Source organism: Phaenicophaeus curvirostris, chromosome 4, assembly GCF_032191515.1.
Source record: "Phaenicophaeus curvirostris isolate KB17595 chromosome 4, BPBGC_Pcur_1.0, whole genome shotgun sequence".
In the NCBI taxonomy this organism is placed as follows: Eukaryota; Metazoa; Chordata; class Aves; order Cuculiformes; family Cuculidae; genus Phaenicophaeus; species Phaenicophaeus curvirostris.
The window spans coordinates 4821888-4847871 of record NC_091395.1 but is presented as its reverse complement, the minus strand read 5'-3'; the positions used below and the strand labels follow the sequence as shown (position 1 = coordinate 4847871).

The 25984-nt window shown below is 40.2% G+C and overlaps 2 protein-coding genes, 1 long non-coding RNA gene and 1 other non-coding gene across 6 annotated transcripts in view; 1 reads left to right on the top strand and 3 right to left on the bottom strand.

Annotated features, from left to right (window-relative positions):
• The window catches only part of PRSS12 (serine protease 12), a 39521-nt gene extending 30761 nt beyond the window's left edge, over nt 1-8760 (top strand). Inside the window, exons 12-13 of the mRNA XM_069854963.1 lie at nt 5765-6045; nt 7979-8760. Of these exons, the coding sequence (XP_069711064.1) occupies nt 5765-6045; nt 7979-8286 (589 nt within the window). The 3' untranslated portion in view covers nt 8287-8760. The remainder of the gene's footprint in view (nt 1-5764; nt 6046-7978) is intronic.
• Nucleotides 8761-12810: 4050 nt separating this feature from the next.
• On the bottom strand, nt 12811-17125 carry LOC138719793 (uncharacterized). Its single transcript, XR_011337302.1, has 3 exons — nt 17038-17125; nt 15553-15618; nt 12811-12919 (listed from the first exon to the last, which is right to left on the bottom strand). It is a non-coding gene; the product is annotated as an uncharacterized lncRNA (long non-coding RNA).
• On the bottom strand, nt 16808-16938 carry LOC138720482 (small nucleolar RNA SNORA24). Its single transcript, XR_011337412.1, has one exon. It is a non-coding gene; the product is annotated as a small nucleolar RNA SNORA24 (small nucleolar RNA).
• A 5891-nt stretch (nt 17126-23016) lies between the features above and the next one.
• The window catches only part of LOC138719758 (bifunctional heparan sulfate N-deacetylase/N-sulfotransferase 3), a 59665-nt gene continuing 56697 nt past the window's right edge, over nt 23017-25984 (bottom strand). For 2 of the 3 annotated variants that reach the window (XM_069855153.1, XM_069855155.1), the window contains 3 exons: nt 25854-25963; nt 24902-25004; nt 23017-23748 (listed from right to left, as the gene is read on the bottom strand). In XM_069855153.1, coding sequence (XP_069711254.1) covers nt 23629-23748; nt 24902-25004; nt 25854-25963 — 333 coding nt within the window. In that variant the 3' untranslated portion in view covers nt 23017-23628. The other variant, XM_069855154.1, reaches the window with a different exon arrangement.

Genomic DNA, 25984 nt, shown 5'->3' with positions numbered 1-25984 from the left:
TATAGATCAAGCACCTTCTTCACATATTTTCCAGAGTCAGACAAGAGAAAGGCTGGTATACCATTTCTCATATCCTGGAAATTGGAACACTGATTAAGTAACAAAAGTGGGCTTATCTGCACTGGATAAAAATAAAATACAATTTTATGCATGATGATTAGAATTGTTCGCCAGTAGTATAGCAGCATTACTGGTTTCTGTAATTTCATAGACACATAATTCAAGATCAAACATTGTTTGAAGCCGTTTTTCCTTTTATAGCTCACCTGTCTTATTAGCAAGTTTTGTCCTCAATGGTTCTGAGCTATAGGGAAATTTGCAGATCTATACACAGAAAAATGATTAACTTTGGATAATTAGAAATACAAGGCACAGAATAAAAAAGGAAATTGTAATGACTGTGATGTCATTTTAGGAAATACTGTGTTACTTGAACATTGTGCTGTTCTACTTATATAACTCTTACTTAAGTGCTTCTTTAGGCATTCCCAAATAGCCACGTATACATCAACACAGTCCTAGTAATTTTGTTTTGATAACTAGAGACTCAAATATCTAGTAAAACACAAGAAACCCAAGTAGACATCAGAATTAGAATTCACTTTTTCTCAAATTTAGCGTCAACAGCGAGGTGAATTTTGGGGTACCTTTGGTGTCAGTACCTTACATGACTGGTATCAGGGAAATACCAGCATGGTGGCTGATTACTAATCGTTTTTATATAATGATGCTCTGTTACAATACTTCCACATTTGGGAAATACCACCTACTAGAAGGGAAGAAATACAATAGTCCACAAATGAAAAAATCAGTTTAAGAAAGCCTTATGTGTGTGAAATATGGTGAATCCTGCAAAGAGTGCTCATTAAGCTTCTCACCAGAATCCTTGTAGCTATTAAAGTTTTATATATTTGCATGAGAAGCAGCACTTCTCATTCTATTAAATGTTTAAAAACAGTACTTTTAATTAAGATAAGCTTTCCTGGATCTCTTTCTTCATTATTCTCGTGTAAATGACCGTCATCCATAACACAGAAAACCAGCAGGAACATGTTAAAGGGACACTGTCCCTTCCATCAAAATCAAGGATGTAACATTCAACAGGGGCAGCAAGTTTTCTACTGTGCTGGCTGATGTATAGCTGACAGGAGAACGCTTGTTATCACTAGTCATAGACAACTTTCTTTCACACCTACACTTACAATGAAAATAAACATTTACAAATCAAGTTCCCTTGATTATTAAATCAGTTTAGGAAGGAAGCATGTTCATTTCTCATATAAATTACAAATCCCTAGTAGATTAGTGACTCTCTAGTGCTCTGATTTCGTCAGGCTTAAAAAATATATATATATTAAAAAACCACAGAGACCCTTCCTCCCTTCAAACTGCATTAAAGATAATAGATAAGAGTATATGGGAAATCTGTAACTGATGTTGTGGATAAAGCCCGTAAACTAAAATGCAGAGGCACCCATTAAATTTAAAAAAAAAAAATATATATATACACACACTATGTAAAATTACCTTTCTCTGCTTGAGAGATAGATTTCCATTGCACCATTGATAACACACATCTGCAATGTACTGTGATTGTGTTTGTTTATATATACAAAATGTGTATGTCACTGTGCATAATGGTTAACTGAGATGGGCAAATATTTATTCAACATAAAAAAGCTTTCATAACCCAGAAACTATCAGCATAGCACTAATATGCCATTTGCTGCATGGAGCCAAGTGTAATATAAATTATGAGAGAGTCTTTTCAGTGACCTTTTGGAAATGTTTTTGGCAGATTATATCAGGCAAATATATATCTAAAGCTAATGACCTTGCATTGTATTCCAATATGATGCTCAGAGGGGTACCAAAAATTGTTAAGATATTACTGTCAAGCATTCAAATATTCTATCTAGCAATGCATTCAAGTGTCCGGAATCCTATTTCTGATAGCTTTTCACAGCAATGAAATCAACACATATAAACAATCAGTGTAACAACGATTACTGAACTATTTAATAATGCTTAACTGGAAAAGGAGACAGCATAATTTTACTTATTAGGCTCAGTTACTGTATCATTTAGATTCTTAACTGGAACGCCATCATGCTGTTATGAAATCTGAGCAGAAAAATACAGATGTCAGTAACAGAAACAACTCTTCCATTTACTTTAAGGGGGTTGCATGTAAGTTTACAGTAAGTCAAATGAAAATAATAAAGCCATTTTACTGCAATAGTAACTGAAGTACTTTCTCTGTCAACTGCCTTTCTAATTTACTCTGAGGAAAATGGATCCTACAGAGTTGGCTAATGCATCAGCCAAGATTGTTTGCAAGCTCAGCCTGGGCAAGACATCGGAGAAGTACTTAGTTGGCTGTATAACCCATCCTAGTCTTACTACACTCTTTACATCCTGAGCATCTGTTGTGTAAACGGGTTTTGTGCAAGTGAAGGACCGTTTAATACTGCACATGAGGATCATGCAGCTACCTGCCTTTACACTGACGTCTGCTTTAGAGAGAAGCACAGGAATTGGGCTGTCAGTGTGCAAAACATTCTATAGTTGGGTGGTTTATTCCTCTTGTTTTACAAGTTTCACAGAAGATGAATGCTTCAATTAGCTTACACAATAAAATAGGCTACCAAGGTCTGTCTGGTTTTCACAGTGTATTCAAACTGCTTTATGTAGCATAATGGCATGCTTTCTGTCAAACAAGAAACATTATGGGTACTTCCACGAAAAAGATGGCCTAAGTGTTCAACACACTTGCCCTTGATTTGGCAGTTTCTCTTGCTGCAACTAATTTGGAAATGTTTAAGCTCTAGTTCTAGGAAATACACTACCTATGAGATTATTTACCCTCTATGTGAACAGACAAATGTCCATTTAATATATATAAATACTGAACTGCAGATGCAGCTTTCTGTAGAACACCAGATGAAACTGAAGAATCAGGTCAGTTTCACTACTAATATTTTCCATAAGTAGAGGAATAAAAATAAATATAAATAATTCCCCCCCTCGATTTGTGTATTTATCTACAAATACATTTCTAACTTTGAATGCCATGGTTTTGCCAAAACAGTACTGGAAATTTGTGCACGTGGGCACAAAAATTTGCTTTCAAGTCTATCTATACATAAACGTGCTAAATAAAACTCTGAATTACAGTTTCTAAAAAATCTCAGAAGCCATAGCAAGCAAATATATAAAAACCTATCCAGTACAAACTAGTACTGAAACGTACCAAGTATTTTATTGTAAAGATGCACAACTTATTCGTGTAAAACGTCGCTTTCACAGAAATAATACTAGAAGAAATCTGTGTTAACTAATGCTTGTACTGTGTAGTGTTTTAGCACACTGAAGATGTGTGTAGCCTTACTCCTTGCTACATTAAGACAAATAGATGGCAGAAGAAAAAAAAAACAAAAAAGAAACTCACCCAAGGTCACAGATTAGATCACAGCACTGGACTGAAAAACCCCACTGTTTTCTAGCCAGTGCCAGTTTATACTTTTACTGGCTCCCACTCTGGCTCAGAGGAACAATAAGTGAAGTTTACACTGATATTAGCATACCAAGTGTCTCGGTAAGTTTAGCCTTTTCTGATGCAAGTTGTGCAGCAACAGTGAGCCAGGAGGGGATTCATGAGTGTCAGAGCAGAAATTCTTGGCAGGCAGCAGACAGCAAGGATTTGACAGACGATCTACCAGGATGCGGAATTTAGGATTTCACTGATGTCATACTTCAGATGGCCAAATACAGATGGATATATATAACTCCAGAAACTAGTTAAGATGTAACAGCCTTTCTTACTGTTTAAGAGTCTCCTTAAAGGCAATAAGAATAAAAGTGATACATCAGGTGCCAACCTTGCTTCTGTGGCATTTTGCAGTTTACTTTATCAGGAAAAGAATCGACTGTGAAGTCTTAGTGAGCTTTTAAAACTAGCAAAACCTCACAAGACGATCTAGAAATCGGAATGTGAGATCTAGTGCAAGATAGATTCAAGTATTGTTTTTTTTTCTTTAAAAAACTTACAAATAAATACCTGTATTCTAGAAACATCAAGGCACTGGAGTCAGAATGCCTGGAGAGCCAGGATTTGTGTTTCTGCCTTTTCTGGTGTTATTTTCTCATTCATGTTCTCATTTCTTAATATAAAATTCCTAATGAAAATTTATTCAGTGATAAGGTATAAGATACTAGCACTTTTGTGGTCAAAACAGAACAGTTAGTAATGTGACACATACAGACAGTTTTTTTTCTTAAATGCCTTTTGAAACAAACACGATTATTAACAAATCAAAAAAAGCTCTTGAGCTATTTTTTTCAGGGAGGAAATAAGTATTGTATTTGGTAGAGTACACAAATTTTTGTCAGCTCTACCTCCGAGATTAGGATCAGTATGAATACTTTTTTAGACACTTATTTAAACTTCAAAAAGTCTGTATCAGTTGCATCCTTTCACTTTCAGCTGCTATAGAATTTTCATTCCCAACTACGAGGAAAATACAGTATCTGGAGAGTATTTTGCACAGACTGCTATGGAGGAGGACCTGGAAAAAATTTTGTGGTAGACAAATTATTAATTTTTCCTATATATATCAGTTTAATCTTCAGATGACTAGATGTTCGGTCCTAGCCTGCAAACTTCTCTCCTTAGCCTAGAAGTGAAATTTTGCTTATAGGAGACCTGAAGGAGATATATGGAATTTGACAAAGAAAACGTTGCAGGCAACCAGGAACACGATCCACAATTAGAGTAAGCATTCAGTGGTACAGCTATATATTATTCAAAAGAAACCTGTAATAGTCCTGCTTTGCCTGCTGCTCCCAAAGCAAGCTTTAGTAAGCTATTGGATCAGCACATTGCTGGAGGGTATAAAAAGACAAGTATAGGGTAGAAGGTGACAGAACGCTGTAGGGTATTTTCTGCACATGTATTACAAATTTCCTGTTGAAGGCTGTGAGGGAAAGGGAAAAGTTAAAAGGAAAAATATTTGCGTTAACCAGATTTTAATATAAATAAATGTACTTAACGGTATTCCCTTGTTTGCATTTTCCTGAGAAGGGCTGTGTGTCCTGTAATCCAAAAGTCCCCAGACATGCACAGAAAATTGTTACTTCAACCACAGTAAGGTATTTAACATTTAGTCTGTGATATGAAAGAAATTGGGGTCATGTTAGATGCAAAACAAGTACAAGATTTACAGGCCTTCTGCCACTTTGACAATAGGTCCTTGTGATGCACATATACTTTACTTTCCCTTATTATAACTTCAGTTGACATAAGAGGTTTCTATCAAGTTCTCTAAGCCTCTAGAATTCTTCAACCAATCTACAAAACAAGCTTGAACACTGTTTTCATTTCAGTAATTATTTGGAGGATCACAATGATGAGATTACTCAGGTATTCACTATAATTGCTGGTAGTTTGTGTTACCCTTACTAAATGTATTTATAATGCACATTTGAAATACGTGCCAGTCATGGTAGATAGCCGTAAGAAACCTTGCCTGTGAAAATACACAAAAAGGAACATATACCAACCAGAAACTTCAGGAAAAGTGTTTTGGTATTCTTTATGGTACACTTGAATTGCAATCTAAACATCTGAGAAGCATTTTTTCTCTCTAAAAAAATCCCTTTTTTAATTGTTATTTATATAGGCAGTAAAGCCCCTGATCAAGTCTGTTCGCGTGCTTAGGGTCTGGTTTTGCATGAGCCCCATTTGTTTTCTTCTCCATCTTAGGTATGGCAACAACACTCGAAACTATGCTGTGCGGGTTGGAGACTACCACACGCTGGTACCAGAAGAGTATGAGGAAGAAATTGGAGTCCAACAGATTGTGATGCATAGAGAGTACAGGCCTGACAGCAGCGACTATGACATTGCTTTGGTGAGGCTACAGGGGCCAGAGGAGCAGTGTGCCAGGTTTAGTACCCACGTCTTACCTGCTTGTTTGCCGTTAAGGAGAGAGAGACCACAGAAAACTGCTCCCAACTGTTATATCACTGGATGGGGTGACACAGGTAAATATGTTTTAATGACTTCACGTTATGAGATCAGTGGATGGAAAAAATAATTAAAAAAACCCCAAACCAACCTAAACTCAAATACTTAAAAGTAAGAAAATGCTCAAATTGGAACAGTTTTGCCATTTTTACGTAGGGGAATATTTTCTCTCCTGATCCCTAAACAGGAATGACAATACTGTTTACTGCATTTAGTTTGTGTTTGAACAGTGGCGATTAACTATGTCACTCTGAATCACAGGACCAGTCAGTAAAATGGCTTCGTTAAGACTGACAAGCATGAATTAAAAGCTTATTTGTTGCCAGGCACATCCTGCGCAGCAGCTTATCACCCCCTGCCTCAGAACATAACTAACAGCTCTGATATGCTTAAGGTTTTTAAGGTAAGTACAATGAATAATTCATGAAGGTTCTTTAAACTACACAAACAGAAAAATGGATAGAAAATATACACAGTATAGAATTTCAGATACCATTTTTAGTCTCTGTTGTTACCACTAACATTTTCAATCAGCAGTTAGATTTAAATATGAGACCATCTTGATAAAATTTACGAGAGCCACGATGCAATCTGAAGTCCAGGCTTCTGGAATAAACTATCTAGTCACGTTTTCGGTCAAGGCCCTTGTCCTTTACATGTTTTACAAATTATTAATCATGTTCTACTTTCATGTTTCTTCGGTGCATAATACAGTACAAGACAGCAACCACACTCAAGCCTTTGTTCCAATGACTCACTCAAACTGGCATGGGGACAAGGCGGCAAGGCCCAGTATCAGCTCTTCCTCTTTACATGCATTAGTCTGTGTGCACAGATGTCTGGGTCACTCTACCACAATAAAGGAGACAGATCTGTAGTGTGGGTTTTTTTGCTAAAAACAATTGCTAATTCATTGCCTAGCTCTGTCTAGCTCTTTGCACAACTCAACGGAAGCGCTGCAATACTGTTTACTTAGGACCTCTATTTAAGGAAACATTAACCACTTCAATAATTGGCTTTTATTACAGTAAGAAATTACATCATTGCAGTACTTCAGCTGAAATTTCACACCTACTATATGAACCATAAATATTTCAAGGTATTGACATTTTACTTAAAAAATAACAACCCAACACTGGCCTTAATTTCCCACATTTCCAACTGAAAAAGAGGTGCAAGCCACAGAAGAAAGCCAAATTACATCTTGACTTTTTATAAGCAGAGTACTGCTTAAACAATGCAGGATTCACTACAGATAAAGAAAACCAAAGGACAGGCTCTGGTCACCCCAACATAATGAAGATTCCTTTTGGCTGTGACTCCCCTGGTACACAGCAGTTACCAGGATTGTAGGAGATTCTAATGATACCACCCATCTCTACCAGGATGCACTTGGGGTCGGTACCGTTAGCTCCTTAGCTGTGCAGATAAGCCAGCTTGCGTGCAATTACAGGGCACAAGTGTGATTGTTGGATGGAGGCTCAGCTTGGAAATCAACAGGATGTGGAACTTGTTATGCTGAGCTAGGTTGTATTCAAACTAGAAATGAAGTTATTTCTTAGCTTTAGTCTCTGCTGTTCAAGATTTCCAAAACCAGCTTCCCCTTGTAAGTATTAAGGCATATATTTATACAGAAGACACAATGTGTGTTTGGAACAAACTCCAGCCTTGGAAAGATCCACTAAACACAAGGAGTAAAGATACATTGTTTAAGTTTGGTTGTGTTTTTTTTTTTTAATTTAAAAAATATTATCTGTATTTCATATTTGCAATACCTATACAGTATTTTAGTATTGTATTACATTTTTTTTTTGCTATTTAGTCTTGTTTTCAGTCATTTTATTTAATGACAAAACAGTGCAAAGGATTGACAGCAAAAACTGGGATTAAGCCACAATTATGTTTCCAAGACCAATCGTCATGAGACAATAATTTGGGTCCTCTTTTCAGGAAGGGCTTATTCAAGAACATTGCAACAGGCTGCCATCCCCTTGCTTCCCAAGAGGGCATGTGAAGAGCGTTACAAACGAAGATTCACAGGGAGAATGCTCTGTGCTGGAAACATCCAGGAACAGAAACGTGTTGATAGCTGTCAAGGAGACAGTGGTGGACCGCTGATGTGCGAACGCCCAGGGGAAAGCTGGGTTGTGTATGGTGTGACCTCCTGGGGCTACGGCTGTGGAGTGAAAGATTCTCCAGGTGTCTACACAAAAGTGTCAGCTTTTGTACCCTGGATAAAAAGTGTGACCAAACTATGAATGTCCATAATGACAACCAAACTTTATTTGCAAAGTTTGAGGCAGAACAACTTGAACAGCACAGGCAGTGCTCAGCTGGGGCCCACGGTGGGTGCAAACAGTCACATTTTCCCAATTCACATGGAGTTTTTTTTATTAAATCCAAGCTACACCACCCTTCCAGTTAGGGATTACTATCCAAAGAAAATCCCTCTGTGTTAAGGAAGTTTATAGATCATACCAACAAGTTACCATGCATCTAAGATAAGGGGAAAAGTGATAGCCAGCTTACTGTAACCTTAGAGCAGGACAACTGGAGACTTCACTACGAGATGCACTGCCCACAGGCAGACGAGTAGCTCTAAGCTATTTATGCTCCAGGCTTCTCTAGAATTAATTACAGATCTCAAAATTAATCTTCAGTCTGGTTTATTTAACCAGTTTTTGACTGTTTTCCTATTGTTCCTGTGATCTTACACTCAGCCCTCCTAATTTTGACTCATGTTTCATTAGCTAGTGAGACCATTAGCAGGCTGACTCTTGTTAAGTAATTCTGAGTATGTGTTAAACATTAGAAGGAAAACAATTCTCAATAATCAGATTCCCAGCTATTCTGATATTCTGCTGTTCTCACAGCTTCGTTTGTGTAACGTACATTCTCAAGTAAAGCAGGTTGTACAGTGGAAGTTAAGTTTCCCCACAAACATCCTGCACAGCTGGAAGAGCAAAAGACAAACGACCCCTTGTTTTCCTTCCTCTAGATACATACTATGTCTTCTTTCTGAATTTCATGGCTTTTAGTACATACAGTATTTTGGAGAGGATTTACTTTCCCTATTTACCACTAGCTGTCAGTAGGATATAAGACTAACAGACAAACATCCCAATATCCTCATAGCTGGTTTATAGGGTCTTTACTCAAGGAACATTAAGAACCTCTGTCAATCCCACAAGTTTTAAGTATGTACAATGCAAATACCGCATATGTTGAGCCAAAACCTGCCTAAAAAGGACTATGAAGTCTTAAACTACTATTTTCTCAAAGTAACACTGACAACTGTCTCCTGCTTAGTTGCAACATTGGTTCAGATTGGTTCTGGTAAGAGGTAGTTTTCAGTGACTTCTAAGTACTGACACACCTCAATTCCATTTACAAACACTGTTCCCCATACTATAAAAACCTCAATGTTTTATCATAAAAATACCCTAATAAAAACTTAGTTTGATGTATAAGACAAATACAAACTTACAATTCTTTTAGTAAGAGCCACCTCATTGAACTTGCCCTGTTACCACCTCAGTGCAACACTCATGGGTATCAGTTTTGAAGGTACCTGCAACTTAACTACAGTCATGAGCAAGACAGGGAAGGTCAGTGATCCTCTGTAATCCCTGTCAAAGGCCATTCTGACTATCTGCAATGTGCTTTACACACTGCATTAACAAACATGCTTCTTAAAAGATGAAATGCAAGCTCTGCGACTATAAACTCCAGCCAGACAAGCGTGGCAGTTGCGTGTCACCACAGAGCGACTGTGCAAACTGTGACTACTAGTGACCTTTTTCCTGTTTCCTACCCCCAAACACTCTGGCTGTTACATGGCCTTCTGTGAACTAAGTGGCATGCTTGTATTCATGTTGTAAGTGGGCAATCCCTCATCTTTGTGTAGTTGTGCCTCTCTGGTGCTGTAACAGATATCCCAGACAACTCAATTTGCATAAAATAGCAGCAATGATATTGCAGGAACCCATGTGATTGAAGACTTGGCTGTCAATGTCTTTCCAACCTCAAACTTCGTTTTCAATGGTCACGACTAGTTTAAATATTTTGTTGGAAGTGGTGCTATACTAGTACATGAGGTGCTTTAATGTATTTTAGTTTTCTGTAATTCCACACTATTTTAAATTGTGTGAAATATTTTATTTAAAATGTTTAAAAAAGTATTGTGATCACCTGCTGTCAGGCCTATGTGAAACACTTGGCTAGCCAACTTGAAAACCATTTGTTTAATTCAAACATAGCCCTTTCAATTAAAGGAAAGGGGAAGTACATCTGTCAAAACGTACCTACTTGTACCATCAAAGCTTTGCTGGACACGACCCATTTCTTTGAGACTTGTGGTGAAGTAGGCTATATAGTGCAATACATGCGTTGTGTACAGGGAAAATAGTAATTTTCTTTCAGAAGTTACACCACAGAAATACTGGGGGGGGAGGGGGAGAACGAAGCCTGCATACTAAATGTTGTAAACATTTAGATTTAGTACAGCAATTTATTAGTTTTGCTCTTTTAATAGGATGCTTTATTAGATTTTAAAATGTTGCACTACTGTTTTCATGCAGAGAGCATGCCTTCTCAGTTCCTAACATAAACTGAAGTTGTTTTCATCTTATGCCATTCTCATTTTTGTTCAATGAGCCTGATGATGTAAATGTATACAATAAAAACTGCCACACTGACTGTAACTTATTCATTAATTCTGTAGATAACATACAAGCAGATGCTGCAGGAGCATGAGCTGGGTAAACTTCATGTGAGCTTTGTTCAAAGTGAAAAAGCATGTTCTAGAAAGTATTTTCTTCAAATCATGTAAGCTTTGAGCTTTTAGCTCAGAAATGGAAGTTTGTTCTGCACAATGGAATTACTTAACTTAGAGCAGTTACGTCATCATAAGTAAGTTTATCCTACACTCCTAAAACTGTGTAAGAATTTTTTTGATCCTTGCTCCTCTTCCCTTCGATCAATACTTTTAATACACACAAGGTTGTAGAAGAACCTGCTCTTTAGCCTGCACTGGTTTTTTTTGTATTAAGCAGATGGGTGACAGTGTTAACAGTGGTGTGAACTAAGAAAATGCTCAGTGCTTCTATTACCAGAAGAGATGACCATCTTAAATGCTAATGCATCATCTGTCCAGGTTACCTAACACTGAGAAGATTTATAGTTACATAGAGTCTCCCCAAGTTTTACTCGTTTTCCAGAGAATATACAGAAAGATGAAATAAAGAATCATTACTGCAGCCCACACAAAGTCTATTTGACATTTAACTTATCTCAACCCTGAACAACTTCTCAGAGTAAAGGGGCACTTACCTGTAAAATACATAAACCAAGATCCCATTTTATGATCATTCTATTGAGAATATCTATAACCAGAGCTGTCTTATTTCCAGAAAAATTCACAGCATTGTAATAGCTTATATTTAACAAAAAAATCAGTCCTGAATCAATGTTCTCTCTCCTTTTCAAAAATATTGCAATTATTTCCTGCTTTCAAGTGCTAGAATATTTATAGTCAACATTTTAATGCTGTTATGACTTCAAAGTGGCAATCACAGATTAGATCATACAAGAAGCCTAAACAATTAGGCTCAAGTAGCAGATCCCAGTACAAGAAACCACCTAGAAAACAAGAACTCTTGTTATCAGTAAAGAAAAACAGTTTGTGTTTGTGCTCCAAGCTCATGGGTAACAGCAAATGCAATTAACTGAGGAAGTAGAGCCCTGATCTAGCTCATCCATACCGGATACCTGCTCACCTGCAATGGTTCCCATTCAATTTATTCAGCACAATACACAGAAACTGAGCATGTAACTTCCTGCAAATGCAACAGCATTTGCAATTACAAACAGGGAAGAGGTGACTTAAGCATTTGGAAAGAAGTATTTACCACTGTAGCAATGTAAAGGAACAAAAAGACCAGGTTGGGGGAAACTTGGGAGAGCTGCGATACACAGGATGCAACTGCAGATGGAACAAGGTGCAGAGAAATATGGAGCATCTATAAAAGCAAGATGCAACAGGAAGTGACTGGAAAGATAAGAAAAAAAGTTGCTTGGGAATTGAATTTTAAGAGAAATGAAAACCAAGTCATCCCAAGACACATCTTGTAAGATTACCTCTATTGCACTCAAGTAATGGGGGATGATTTCACTACCCTCTGTGCGCATCACTGGATATTCATGGAAAGCTTCAGTCGTTGGAAAGGCCACATGATCTCACAAAGCCCTCAAAACTCCTAGGAGATACCCACAGCAAACACTATAGTTTGTACTTTTGTATTTGGCCATAGTTTTCCCTCTCTTGATTAAAACCTAACGTTTTTATCGTTGCAAGTTCTAAATATTTGATAAAGGCCTAAAAACTGAACGTTCACAAATCTAACCTGCTGGCCAGATGAAGCCACCAAGCCAAATTTATTCAGGTGGAAATACCAGCACCAGCGACCTCATCACTTGGTTCACACAATGGAATGGCAGGACTGCTATGCAGTCCTACTCAGTTACAATTCCACACAAAAAGATCGCCCATTATAGGAGATCAGGACAGCCAGTTTTCAAAGCGCAACTTGTGAAAAAAGCCAGAACAGTTACTAGGCACTGAAATTGTTAAATTAAAAAGGTAGCTGCTGCCTGATGAAAGTTAAAATTCAAGGGGATTTGGGTAATGTTATCAGACAACCCCTTCAATGCAATGCCACACAGTAGATAAAATACAATACCAGAAAGCCTGTATTTGTATAACAGGTGCACATTTTTCTCCCAGAAGCACCAAGGTTACTAGAGAAGTCCATTCTTCTTGAAGAGAAGGAAATTCACAGTACACGCTCATGACTGCCGACTGCCAGGGCTTGGCAGTCACAAACTTGGAATCTGAAACAGTGAAAATGTCATGTGATAGGGTTGTATGCAGAGCCATTTAAAAGGAAAGAGTAATTGCACACCACCAATTAAACAGGTGTAGTCTCCACGCAGAGTATATATTCAGCTATACTTTGGCAATGGCAGGTTAAGCACACACTTAAAAAATTGAGGAAGATGTTTCCTATGACAGCTACCTAATCCCCTGCCAGTCTATTCCAAAGTGTGACTAACAGGGCCAGCGGGAGTAATTTCCTCAGATCTAATCTGTGTTGTAATTGAAGTCCACAAATTTGCCCCATCCACTCCTAACAGGAACTCATCCCTCAGCTGCCAAGTACTTAGTAGCAACTGCCTGCCCACTCCAATTCCAGCCTCAGATTTTGTTTCCCAGTCCTTTCAAAGATCCCCTTCGTCCACAAAGCTTCAGTTAGTGCATGAGGTGTCCTTAATAACTGGAAGATGTCCCAACTAGAGGGCTCGTATCAGCCAAGACAATAAATTTACCTCCAAGTAAGACATGAATTTTGTCCAGTTCTGCAATGATTCATCACCTACTGTAGCCCCACACACTCCTTTCCTGAATATGGATTAAATAAAGGATCCCTCAGCAACGGAGCTTTAAGGAACAGAGTCCCCATTTCAAAGTTCCCATTTCTCCACTACAGCAGTAACCTCTGATTAAAATTGTGTGACATCTGGGACAGCTCCCAGACAATTCATCAGCCACAGGCACCGCTCTGGCCTGAAACCATGCGGAGACACAAACTTTAGGACCAGCTACCAAAACCTGTATCCAAAGAACATGTGCAGGTCTAATCTTGGTTATCAGTAGCCCCGTAAGGAAGAAGTGACACAGTGAAAGTCAACGTCTCTTTATTGATTTATCAATACATTTGAAGGGTTTACATTTGCATATACACTAAAATGATAGCTGTAGATTTCAGACTGTAGATTTTTGAGACTTCACAAACTTACCTTTAGCTTACGGAGTACATGCCTACTCCTTGCAACAATCTTTCTATCACACAACAACAGAAGCCAGCACTGAAGATGCATGTTATTATTTAGTAACACTGCAGTACAGTCAGCCACACAGCAGAGTGCAGCAGGGCCACTGAACTACTTATGGAGAGTTCTATTAGAATTGCTTGAGACTAGATGACAGGACGAAGACAAGAGCAGCAAGAGATGCCTGAAAACAGCATTACTATATTTCTAGTTAGAAGAAGTTAAGGCTCATTTCAAGCACAGTTAAACTACATTCCGGCCCCTCTTTGCCAGGATGAGAAGTGGACTGCAGAACATCTCACTTAGGCTCCAAGTTTTAAGTTAATTAAAAAAAAAAAAAAAGCTATTACGCCTAAAGGGAGATCAAGACTAGCTTAAAACTACCTTCTGCTAGCTCTGCTTTATAACCAGAAACACTATTGTTTGCAAAAGGCAATTCCAGAATATTTGACAGATCCACCCTTACTCCAAGTGAAAACTTAAAGTTTGTCACAGTAACTGCTAGTATTCACATGTGGACTGTGAATCCACATCTTCTGTCACCACAACTCAAGTGTTTCTCCCCTGTAAAAACAAGTTTGAGGCAGTTTAATATTGCTACTGGAAAAACATATAAGAATAGGAGACAATAAACATCACTGAACAGTCCAGTGTCCTCCCAGGAGCTGTTAACTGCTCCGAGACAAAGCTATTAGTATCACCCCGACATCTCCCTCTGCTCCTGCAGCTGCAGCTCACTCTTAGTACTCACTTCACTGAGTCAGAAACATGCTTAGACATTCCTCTTGCACAGCCATGCCTGACAATTTGTGGATTTGGATGCCTCCAGTCTGGCAAGCAAAAGTACTGGCAACGTATGTTTTACCACAATCCAGTATACCTTGCATACAATTCTTCTGAGCCACACTGACTTAGGGAGTTGGTTACATTTTCCTGTCAAAAACGCTCACAAATGAAGCATGCCTTGAAAACAAAGCACCAAGCCAAGCCTACAGCTTGGTTTCAACAGAGAAGCGTCAGTGTTGTACCACTGAGCAAACCAACATGGGCTATGCGGAATGCAGCATCCATACCATTATCTAATCTAATCATGAGAGTTAATAAACAGTTAAGCCCTCTCCTTTTGTTTATTCCTTCCTATCTGAGGAAGGGAACAATAAGAAAGCATGAAGATTGCAGAAGACTGGCATCTGGACAATACTTCAGGAGCCAAAAGGTGGGAGATCAACATAACCCTTTTCAAACCTTAAATGGAAACTTCAAAGGAGGCCAGATTCCAATGAAATAGGGCACAGGGCTGCTTAGCAGACCTCAGACTCAATAACGGACTATAGGGAGAATGCACAAACACTTATCATAATTATTATTGAGAAATGTGATTAATATGCAAGATTTTAAAGAGAAATATAAATATATATAAAATCAGTGTATGAAAACCTACTACTCATAACTGTCGGCATACATAGGGAGATTTATCTGGCTACCATTATCTGGTAATGAACAGAATTGGTGTTGAGGACTTTCTATTCCTGATTTTGGTGACACTGGGAGTTCAGCCGCTATGCATAAATTATCGAATCGGCATTACACCCACCCAAACCCTCACTTCTAAGTGCTTATTACACAATACATACCCAGCCGCATACTTTTTTGGGGAGATCTTTGACAGCAACAGATCCATCTTCATACTTGCAGCATTCCTAACAGGAGGAAAAAAAAGTGAGAAAACAGAAAACCAAGGTACAGTGTTTGTTCTTTTTGAGATGTTAACGCCTTATGTGAAGCACGACTTGTGCTGAACAGATGTGTGTCCTGTAATCACCTGTTTGCATGTAAGCTGGAAATATATTTTGTACCCAGCTCTGGTCTCGCTGCACAAGATGGATGGGGATCGCTGCCTCGTGTTGCCCAGCCCTGAGAAAGGGTGCTCGCCTTCTACAACTCCAAAGCGAGCCTGAAAGAGCTTATTTGCCGCTGTCTTAGGCATCACCTGACAGCATAGTTTGTTTTAAACAGTGTTTTTCTAGGTACTGAAACGTATTGTGTTCAGTATGGTCTGTGCTGTACAGGTGTGTTTTTTTCTATGATCGCCTGTGGGCAGCCTCTCCCTGTCTCAAATGCAAGGCTAAACAAAAAGCTGTCTCCAAAGCACCAAATAAGCAGAAGTTTCACTGTTGCTAAATTCATAACATTAAAATGAGTCCTTGGAAAGTAACAGAACACGCACAAGACTTCTGGGGCAATTTATCCATGTGCCTGCGAGTGGGAGATAGATTCTGTGCCCAGCCTTTGTCTCGCTGCACAGGATCGATCGGGATCATAGGATCACCAGGTTGGAAAAGAATCACCGGATCACCGAGTGCAACCATTCCCATCAATCACTAAACTACGTCCCTCAGCGCCTCGTCCACCCGTGCCTTAAACCCCTCCAGGGAAGGTGACTCAACCACCTCCCTGGGCAGCCTCTGCCAGTACCCAATGACCCTTTCTGTTAAATTTTTTTTTCTGATGTTCAGCCTAAACCTCCCCTGGCGGAGCTTGAGGCCATTCCCTCTTGTCCTGTCCCCTGTTACTTGGGAGAAGAGGCCAGCACCCTCCTCTCCACAATCTCCTTTCAGGTAGTTGTAGAGAGCAATGAGGTCTCCCCTCAGCCTCCTCTTCTCCAGGCTAAACATCCCCAGCTCTCTCATAAAGCCTGTTCTCCAGCCCCCTCAGCAGCTTCGTCGCTGTTCTCTGGACTCGCTCCAGAGATCGCTCCCTCGTGCCCAGCCCTGCTGGGCTGTCAAGACTTGTTCTTAAGACTTGTTCTAGAAGGGCAGCGCCCTTAAGAGCGTTTATCTGCCGGCACTCTCGGCAACACCACCGAGCGAAACACACGCGGCCCAGCGGGCCTGTCCCTCGCCACAGTCAACAACCCATACCCACGCGCGGGTAGAAGCTTTGCCAATTAGCGAGGAGCTGCTCTTCCATGCCTAGGAAGGGGAACAGCCACAGCGGGCGGCCCCCATGGAGTCATGGATTCCCAATCCTCCCCACAAAGCACGTGGCTTCCGCCATCTTAGCGCCCCCCCACCCCCCCGCCGCCATGTTGTCTCCCCCCCTCACCCCTCAGGGCTCACCTGCGGGGGCTCCGCGGCCCCCCCGGTTCCCGCCGCGCCCGCGGAGGCTCCGCTGCTCGGGTCCCGCCGCGCCTGAGGGGAAGAGAGAGATCGCGCCCCCCCCCCCCCGCCCCGCGCGCCCCTCCGCTTTCCCGCCTCCCCCGCGCGCCCAGCGGCCGCGCGCCCCTACGCCGCCACCGCCGCGCGCCGGTGCGAAAAGGGCGGGAAGGGGCCGGCGGGCGGGGGTTATGGGCACGGGGCGGGGCCAGAGGGGCGGGAGGGGCGCGGGGAGCGCCTGCGCGGGGAGGCTGGAACCCCGCTGGTTTGGCGTTGGGGGCAGTTCTGGGTCTTTACTGGTTAGCGTCCCCAGGGAAAATGGAGGAAGGGAGCTGTAGCAAGGCCGGGTGCGGCTCGCAAGCACCCTGCGCGCACGCAGATCTGTTCTATCTGTGCTTGGTCACATCGTAAGGCCCCACAAGTGGTGGCTGCCCCGTCGCTGGAGGTAGTCAAGGCCAGGCTGGATGGAATAGGATCATCTTCAAGGTCCCCTTGTGCCCCAAACCATTCCGAGATTCTAAGAATGATGACAGAGTGATAGGATTGTACAGAACTGCAGAGACAAATCCCTGTCCTACCTGTGCCACCTGTTCTGAATCACAGAATCGTAGAATCACCAGGTTGGAAGAGACCCACCGGATCATCGAGTCCAACCATTCCTATCAAACACTAACCCATGTCCCTTAGCACCTCGTCCACCCGTGCCTTAAACACCTCCAGGGAAGGGGACTCAACCACCTCCCTGGGCAGCCTCTGCCAGTGCCCAATGACCCTTTCTGTGAAACAGGCTAAACACCCCCAGCTCTCTCAGCCGTTCCTCATAAGGCCTGCTCTCCAGCCCCCTCACCGGCTTTGTTGCTCTTCTCTGGACTCACTCCAGAGCCTCAACATCCTCCTTGTGGTGAGGGGCCCAGAACTGAACACAGTATTCGAGGAGCGGTCTCACCAGTGCCGAGTACAGAGCGAGAATAACCTCCCTGGGCCTGCTGGTCACGCCGTTTCTGATCCAAGCCAAGATGCCATTGGCCTTCTTGGCCACCTGGGCCACTGCTGGCTCATGTTCAGTCGCTGTCAACCAACACCCCCAGGTCTGTCTTCCTCCAGGCAGCTTTCTAGACAGACTTCTCCCAGTCTGTAGCACTGCATAGGGTTGTTGTGCCCCAAGTGCAGGACCCGGCATTTGGCCTTGTTAAACCTCATTCCACTGGACTCAGCCCAGCAGTCCAGCCTGTTCAGATCCCTTTGCAGAGCCTCCCTACCCACCAGCAGATCCACTCTTCCACCCAGGTGGCCTCGCACCATTTGTGTGCAGGGATTTTATTTATTCTCTGTCATGAAAGAGCTAGCTCCTGCCTTTTTCATTCCAGAGTTCTATAGCTAATATACACATATTACATTTGTATGAAAAGTTCTGCAAAAAAGGTTCCTCTGATTTGGCTTTGGGTTTGTTTTTTTTACATTGAAGTAAATGGGTTCAGAACTTAGCTGAAGAAAGCTTTACTGGGAAACAGTCCTGATGATAGAATTGAGGAGGCACCAGTAAGATTTCTTTATGGGCAAGAACCCATTTCTCTGACCTCCTGAACAACACCGGTTTGAGGATTTGAACTGGCAATCATGGTGAAACAAGGCCTCCTGTCATACCTTTTGGAAGAGACCTATTTGAAAGCAACCTTGTGCTACTCGCTACTCTCTAGGCAGACAGGCATTCTAGCAGTTAAAAGTACATGACCCTTATTTCCCATCTGCATTTCTCAAGAGAGAGGATCAGAACAGAAAAAGGGACCCAAAGAAATAAAATACTGTATCAAAAAAGAAAGAAATAACTAACCTGACAGAAACCAGTGGTGAAGACTCAAGCTCACTGCCTGCTTTTCAAATCTGTCACCCTTAATTTGTCTAAATTCCTCTTCCATTCAGATTTCCCAAGCCCTTCGTTTCAACTGTTAATTCCTTTCCTGTTCCTGTGATTTGTCCTTTGATGCTGACTGTTGGGCTTTCTTGATCCATGTGGTCCACAGAGACAAAAGAGTTTCTTTTGCCTTTGAGCTCTTAAAAATTTGGGATTGGAAGAACTGAAAAGAAACATTAAATGAAAGCAGATAAATTGGAGACAGAGGTGAGATAGGTGAGGTCCCTCTGCTTAGCACCTTTCTGTTATTACTTAACTGTTTCCACTTTTGTTCTTCTTAGAGATTACAGAGAGGTATTATAAAAGAAGCTTAAATGTCTAAATTATAGGTTGCATCATTTCTGTGTAATAAATAATAATTCGTTAACATAGGTTTCCTATTTTCTGCACCTCTATGAAGACAGTAAGTAGCTTTTGGTCAGTTAAACAGCACGCTTTTCTATTCTATTCTGAATTTGTCGATAACTGAATTTTCCTTTGGACATTCATACCATCTTCAGAGGTTTCCCCTCAGAAAGACGATCTCATGTCTGTGTAGGCTGATGCATTAGTACAACTATTGAATTCCCAAAGCAAATAATTTGAATAAAGTCTGCTTGTTATCTTAAAAATAGCAAGCTCTGGAAATGCTTCTGTACCACATTAGCAATTTCTGGCACAAGAAATAAAAAGTAAGCAGGAAGCAAAAGCAGTGAAACGAGCAGCTGCATAAAGCTGTAATATTCACTCACAGAGAGAATAAGCAATGTTTTTCATTTCTGAAAACATTTCATGCTGCTCCCCTGCTCCCGGGTTGTGTTGTAACTCAGTGTCAAGCCTGCAAGAGCTGCTAAGAAACCTGGAAAAGGACAATGCTGGTGAACAGAAAGATCACTTCCACGCAGCAGTACATTTTCTTAGCAGAGTTTATTGTTGCACTTCAGATACCATGCCACTATCAGAATAATATCTATTTTTCATTTAAAAAAACTTGGAGAAAAATGTTTCCAGCAATTTTCATTCAATGTGAATGACAAGAGTATTACATCTATAAACATTGAAATATCTATATAATTTCTTCCTGAGGAAGTTTCACATTTTTAAGCAATGAAAAAGGATATTCTGTACAAGATAGCCTGCCAACCATTGAAACTAAGTCTTTCTGCACAAATAGAACCGGGAGAATATCACAGTATGTTCAGGAATGTGTGCTCAAATAATTAAGTGATTTCATATCAGGCTCTGTGTTTACACCCCTCCCTCAATGGTCACTTTCTGCTCATTATTATTATTATCACTGACTTTTAACACCACAGGTGTCCGCAGAAAGCAAATTTCAGAATCATATACATTAACATAAAGGTGAAGCTCACATAATCAAACATTTGCTAAATAAATTGCTTGTGTATTTATCTACCAGGGGAACAGAAACCATGTCTGTGTTACCAACTACAACAAAACAGGTGACTTTGACCAGCAAATATAAATTCGTTGTAATGAATCAGTATTTTTTAAGAGCGTTAACACTGATAGCCTATTTATGGAAATCGAACACTGACCGTAGGTAAGCTGCCAATAGAGGAGGTTAAACTTAGTCAGATACTTCATGTTGTATGACTTGCTTACTCAGCTGTACTCGTGTGCATCCTACGATTTTGGAAATAACTCATCAAGCTGTTGTCTGCATGCTTTGCTCACATTCTTCATTCTTCACCAAACTGGCTGCACATTAAAAGTCATTCTGTTTATTAAAGTCTCCTGTTAAATGTAAAAACATATTTAAATAGGATGGTTCTGGAGAAAAAAAAAGATGTGTCTTCGCATCATCTTCATCTTTGTATAGGCAAGTAATAAGTGAACCTGTGAAATTCAGAACTACAAGGAGGACCATCAGTTTGCCTTTGTTTCTCTACTGCTTTTGTGTCTGGGACTGCTCCCACCGGGGTACAAAAAGCTAATCCCACAGTGCCTTTTCTAAAGATGCTGGTGCGAACAGCTGCATCTCAAGGGAGCTTCAATATCATGCCCTTTCAGATGCACATTTCCAGGTCCAGCTACTTTACTCACAATGTGGGTAGTTACCACAGGAATTCACTGAAGATTTCCCTAAGAATTTACCCATTTTGTTCCCACTTTCCACCCTTAGTCAAGGGCACTGGGAGGATACAACAGCTCCGCCTCGATGTTCCTCATCGGGACTCGAGTGACCCTGACACTCTTTTCCAGAGGACGAGATTGCGACCAATATGTGTCTTCCCCCACCACTCCTCCCTCACTGATCCCTCATTCTCACTGTGTGGGGACCTCGATTTCCCAGACAAAGACAAAGCTGAAGGCACTCAGTTTGTGTGCAGAGGGTCCTCTCACCATGAAAACTTCAGGCACCTGGTAGTGCCCGAGGTTTTTCCTGTTTTTTTTCTTTTTGCTGTTCTGAAGAACATGGGATAACTGAGGCAGCAGTGCACAAACCAGGAACTTCACGCAGTCCCTGCAGATTTTTAAAGAAACGTTTGGATGATGTTACATCAGATTATATCCAGGGTAAAATCAATCACGCCAGGATGAACCCCCCAGGCATTTTCTCCAGTTATTCATTTTAGTTGTAACAAATCCACATAGACACCTGGGGGACGCATGAGCTGTCCATAGCATGCAGAGTATTTGCTTTTACAGATGTTCAGAATTCAGAGTGTTTCTTTTATCAAATAAGAAGTACTTTAAGACAAGTCAGCTTTTGGGAGGAATCCATATGCCTGTGAATATTTAAAGTGAAATGAAAATTCCCGTTCTGTCTAATAAATAATAAAGATGTTCATCTTTTAAAAATGTCTACTCTAGTAGGTCCTCATCACTAATCATGCATATTCCCTTAGCAAAAATGTGCTGCGTAAAGAATAGTTACATACAGCAAATTTGTCGAGATTTTTTCTTTACAGACCTATCAAACCCAGGTATTACATAGACAAAATCAATAAATAATGAAGATTATCACTTAAGAGGTACAATAAGGATCTCAACATGTTTTCTGTTTAGGGAATAACAGACTGGTTTCCATTCCATTACCTTGGAAGTTAAATTATATAATTACATGAATGTTGTAAAAGAGCACTGAGACATAAAAAGTTTTTCCACCATTTGATGCATAGTTTTAACGATTTACCGTAAAACAAATTGTGATAATATTACAGAACTACTATAAAAACACTGCATTTTGTTCTGTAGGTTTTGTTTTCACCATCTCTTCATGCCTTTAGAAACGCTCAGAGCCAAAGCTCAGTGGACAAGCATTAAGGCCATACTCAGCTGAATTTTTCATTGAACTTCCTTCTCAACTTTTCAGTACTATTTATTAGATTTTATCTACATCTCAACCGATGCGTTGTGAGATGTATGTTGACGTGTCATATAAATGTAAGGCTGGATATTTGTGTTTTCCATTACAGTGTAATTCTCTATCATGACTACGCACTCTTTTAATTTCTTTTTTTCCCTAAAGCTTATTCCTAATATTTAATACCAAACATGTTTAAAATATCTGTAACTAGAACCAGTATTTTCATCTGGAAATCTAGTAGGTTTTTGCAGCTGACGTAAACTGAAGGTCACTAAAAGATGCTACAGTTTAGATCAGGCTGAGGGATCCTAGAATACACAAAGCATAGATGGAAGACAAATAAATTAAGGAAAAAAAATAGTGGTGCAAATTAAGGCAATCTAAGTATGGATCTGTTTCTGCTCTTTACTAGTTTTTTATTCACTCCTGACTCACAGCAATGTCAGCTCTGAATGCAGTATTCAAATCTGGCTGCTCACAGAAACCAGAAGTGAAAGCCTGCTCACCGCACTGCTTCAGTTTGGTTCACAATTGTTGAAACATAATACTGCTGTTAAGGATTACACTGCAACTTTTGAGCTTCCCACGTCCAATTAAATTTCTGTTCAGATAATGCCTGTATTCTGCATTTTGCCATTTCAGTTGGTACAAAATCAGACACAGTAATTACAGCCAAAGGCCCATAGCACATTACAGGGGTTTGTTGTTAAAGGCAATAATGATAAATAATGTTTTGTACGCATGTGTGCGTTTGTTCCACGTTGCTTTTGCCTGTGGCTTCCAGATTTTGCTCTGTGTATTTTGTTGCTGTGTACTTTTCACCCTTGTTAGTACATACTTTGGATATCAGCAAGCTGATTCCAAAGGCAGAAATACAATTGGCATCTTGTGCTACATTAAGTTTCCTTATTTTATGCAAGACGATAATCAAATAATGAGAAAAAGTGTCAGCGGTCTAACAACAGGCTACAAAACCTACATGAGACACAATACTTTTAAACCGATATATAAAACTGTAAATATTTACCGTGAAATTGGACAGGTCGTGTATCTCAGAAGCTTAAACCGGTAGCAAATAACTTCGACAAATGTGCACAGTAGTCCACAAGTCCACAGGCTCAGAAGTATTTATGACAAAGATTTGGCCCTCCAGAGTTCTAAGAAATGCATGTATTTTCACAATCCACATGCCAGCATATGGAAATAATGTCTATCTTTTCCTCTTTTTTGAAGAGGTATCTCTTACAAGACCTTCTGGTAAGTACCGAAGAGACTTTAGGTATGATGACTGAAGTGTGGAAGAGAGATTTCAAAAAGCCTTTCTTCAATGCTATCTTACTTTCTGTAGCTCCTGTCTCAGCCACGATGGCAGGGGTTGTCCTAATTTGTGTAGGAGTTTTGACAGTTCCACATTGTGATCTCTGTAGTAGCTTGACAGAAAAGCCCTGCACTGAAGGATACAAAGAGGTATTTTTGTTTTATAAAATGCTGTACTGCAGTTGCTGTGAATTCTAGATTTCAGAGTTTCTTTTACCTGTGTCAAAGCTTTACTTTCTCTTATGCAACATATATTGTTTTATGCCATCTACTGCATTCAAGTTTAAGCTCATCAATTAGAGGCTAAACTAGAAAGATAATTTCAAGAGAAAAAATGGTTGTCCAAAATGAACACTGAAGTCAAAGCAAAGGATCTGATTCTGCTCTCATATAGTCATGTAAATTAAGAATCACACTGAAGCTGATGCAATTACTTTGAATTTACTGAAGTGTGATTGAAAGCAAAGCTTCTAAAACATCTTCATAAGTAGGCATGTCTCAATTAGCAACCCCATTTTCAGAGTTTGAAAATACACCAATAAACAAAACCAGTCTTGTCTTATCTCTGGCCAACCCTTGGATTTTATATCCGTATGGTTCTACCAGTTATAATTTAAGTACTGTGAGAAAAAAAATCCCGGCTTATTGACACTTTAATACTTACTGTTCAAACTTTTAAGTTTTTATTTGTGTTTTAGATGAAAAGGAATACAGGACAGAATAAACATAAAAGTTACAGCTAAAATAGAAGGCTGAACTGCCCTTGGGTACAGACTACGGCATTTGATCAGATGGAAATGTCATCATTTGAGCATTTGTCTGGGGAAGGTATCTATAAAATTCATAGAAACAGAACTTAACCTCTTTTAAAACTGGAGTATGTGAGGGTCTCCATTACTTGTCATAGTCTAACTACTCTCAAAGACAAGAGACCAGACACAAATACACATAGCTGATCATGACTGAGAAAAAACTCCATGTACTGTGGAGCCTCGGCTGCTTAAGTCACTTGGGTAAAGGAAGTATGTTTCCAAGTGAATGAGGAGCCAAGTTTTAAAACTTGGTGTTTTTTTAAATGACTTAAATTCCTCACATTCAAAGCAAAGATCTGAAAAAGTCTATGTATTCCACAGCTATCTTCAATGTTTTGTTTGTAGGGAAAGGTAATCAAATACTTAACAGTCTACTTAATTTTGTCTTCTCTCCCTTCTTATGGTTTTGCCTGTGTGGTGTCCTGTGTGCAGTAACTGAATCCCTGAATAACACCAACAAGCATAATGTTTTACCTCAGAATCCATAGGAGGGTATTTTCTACCTTTGCTCTTTCCAAGACACTTTGTTTTTCCTTCTTCCAGGAGCTGACACCAGAAACCTTTATGTGAATCGAACCTGAAACAATTATTTTGCAGTGTAAAGGCTGGGAGATACTGCAAGGAAGATACTTCTCCCGAGTTTAGACTGAAGACTCGGAAGAGTAAACCTAAGGTTATCAGTCTTATTTTAAGGGCAACCAAATCTAAATGTCAGAATCCAAAGGATCTGTGGGTACGTCTATTTATGACGTACAGAGTGGATGTTACATTCCAGACTTATACCATTGAATCTGTCTTGCAGCTAACATCAAAAATAAAGAGAAACTAATTCATAGAATTATAGAATCATAGAATAACCAGGTTGGAAGAGACCCACCGGATCATCGAGTCCAACCATTCCTATCAAACACTAACCCATGCCCCTCAGCACCTCGTCCACCCGTGCCTTAAACACCTCCAGGGAAGGTGACTCAACCCCCTCCCTGGGCAGCCTCTGCCAGTGCCCAGTGACCCTTTCTGTGGAGAATTTTTTCCTAATGTCCAGCCTAAATCTCCCCTGGCGGAGCTTGAGGCCATTCCCTCTTTCCTTTCTGTTTATGCATGTCAGTATTCCATGTTCCACTTATGGAAATAAAATTCCTTTCAACTCATCCCAAATTCATGTGCAAGTCTCACAAAGCAATGCGTTGTCTATTTGTCAGAGGTCTACTTCTGAAACAGTCAGGTTCCACACAGAGTGGCTCACTGGATGATTCACAGAAAATCTAACCCTGAACTGTGTTCTTTGCAGACACTGAAAAACACATCCTACTGGCAGCTCGAAGGAGAAGTATGAGAGGCTTTATCTTGCAGTGAGCTTGCTTTCTGACTAACTGGCATTTTAGGACTGTAGGAACATGTGAAAATGATGATTAAAATAACTCACGTTAGGGCTTCAGAGTAATTATAATGAGGAGAGACTCCCAGAAATTTCTGTACTTCATCCATTACGGTAGATGGGTCAGTTCTCAGCTGCTGTCCATCGATAATCAGCAACTACAACAAAAAAAAAAATGG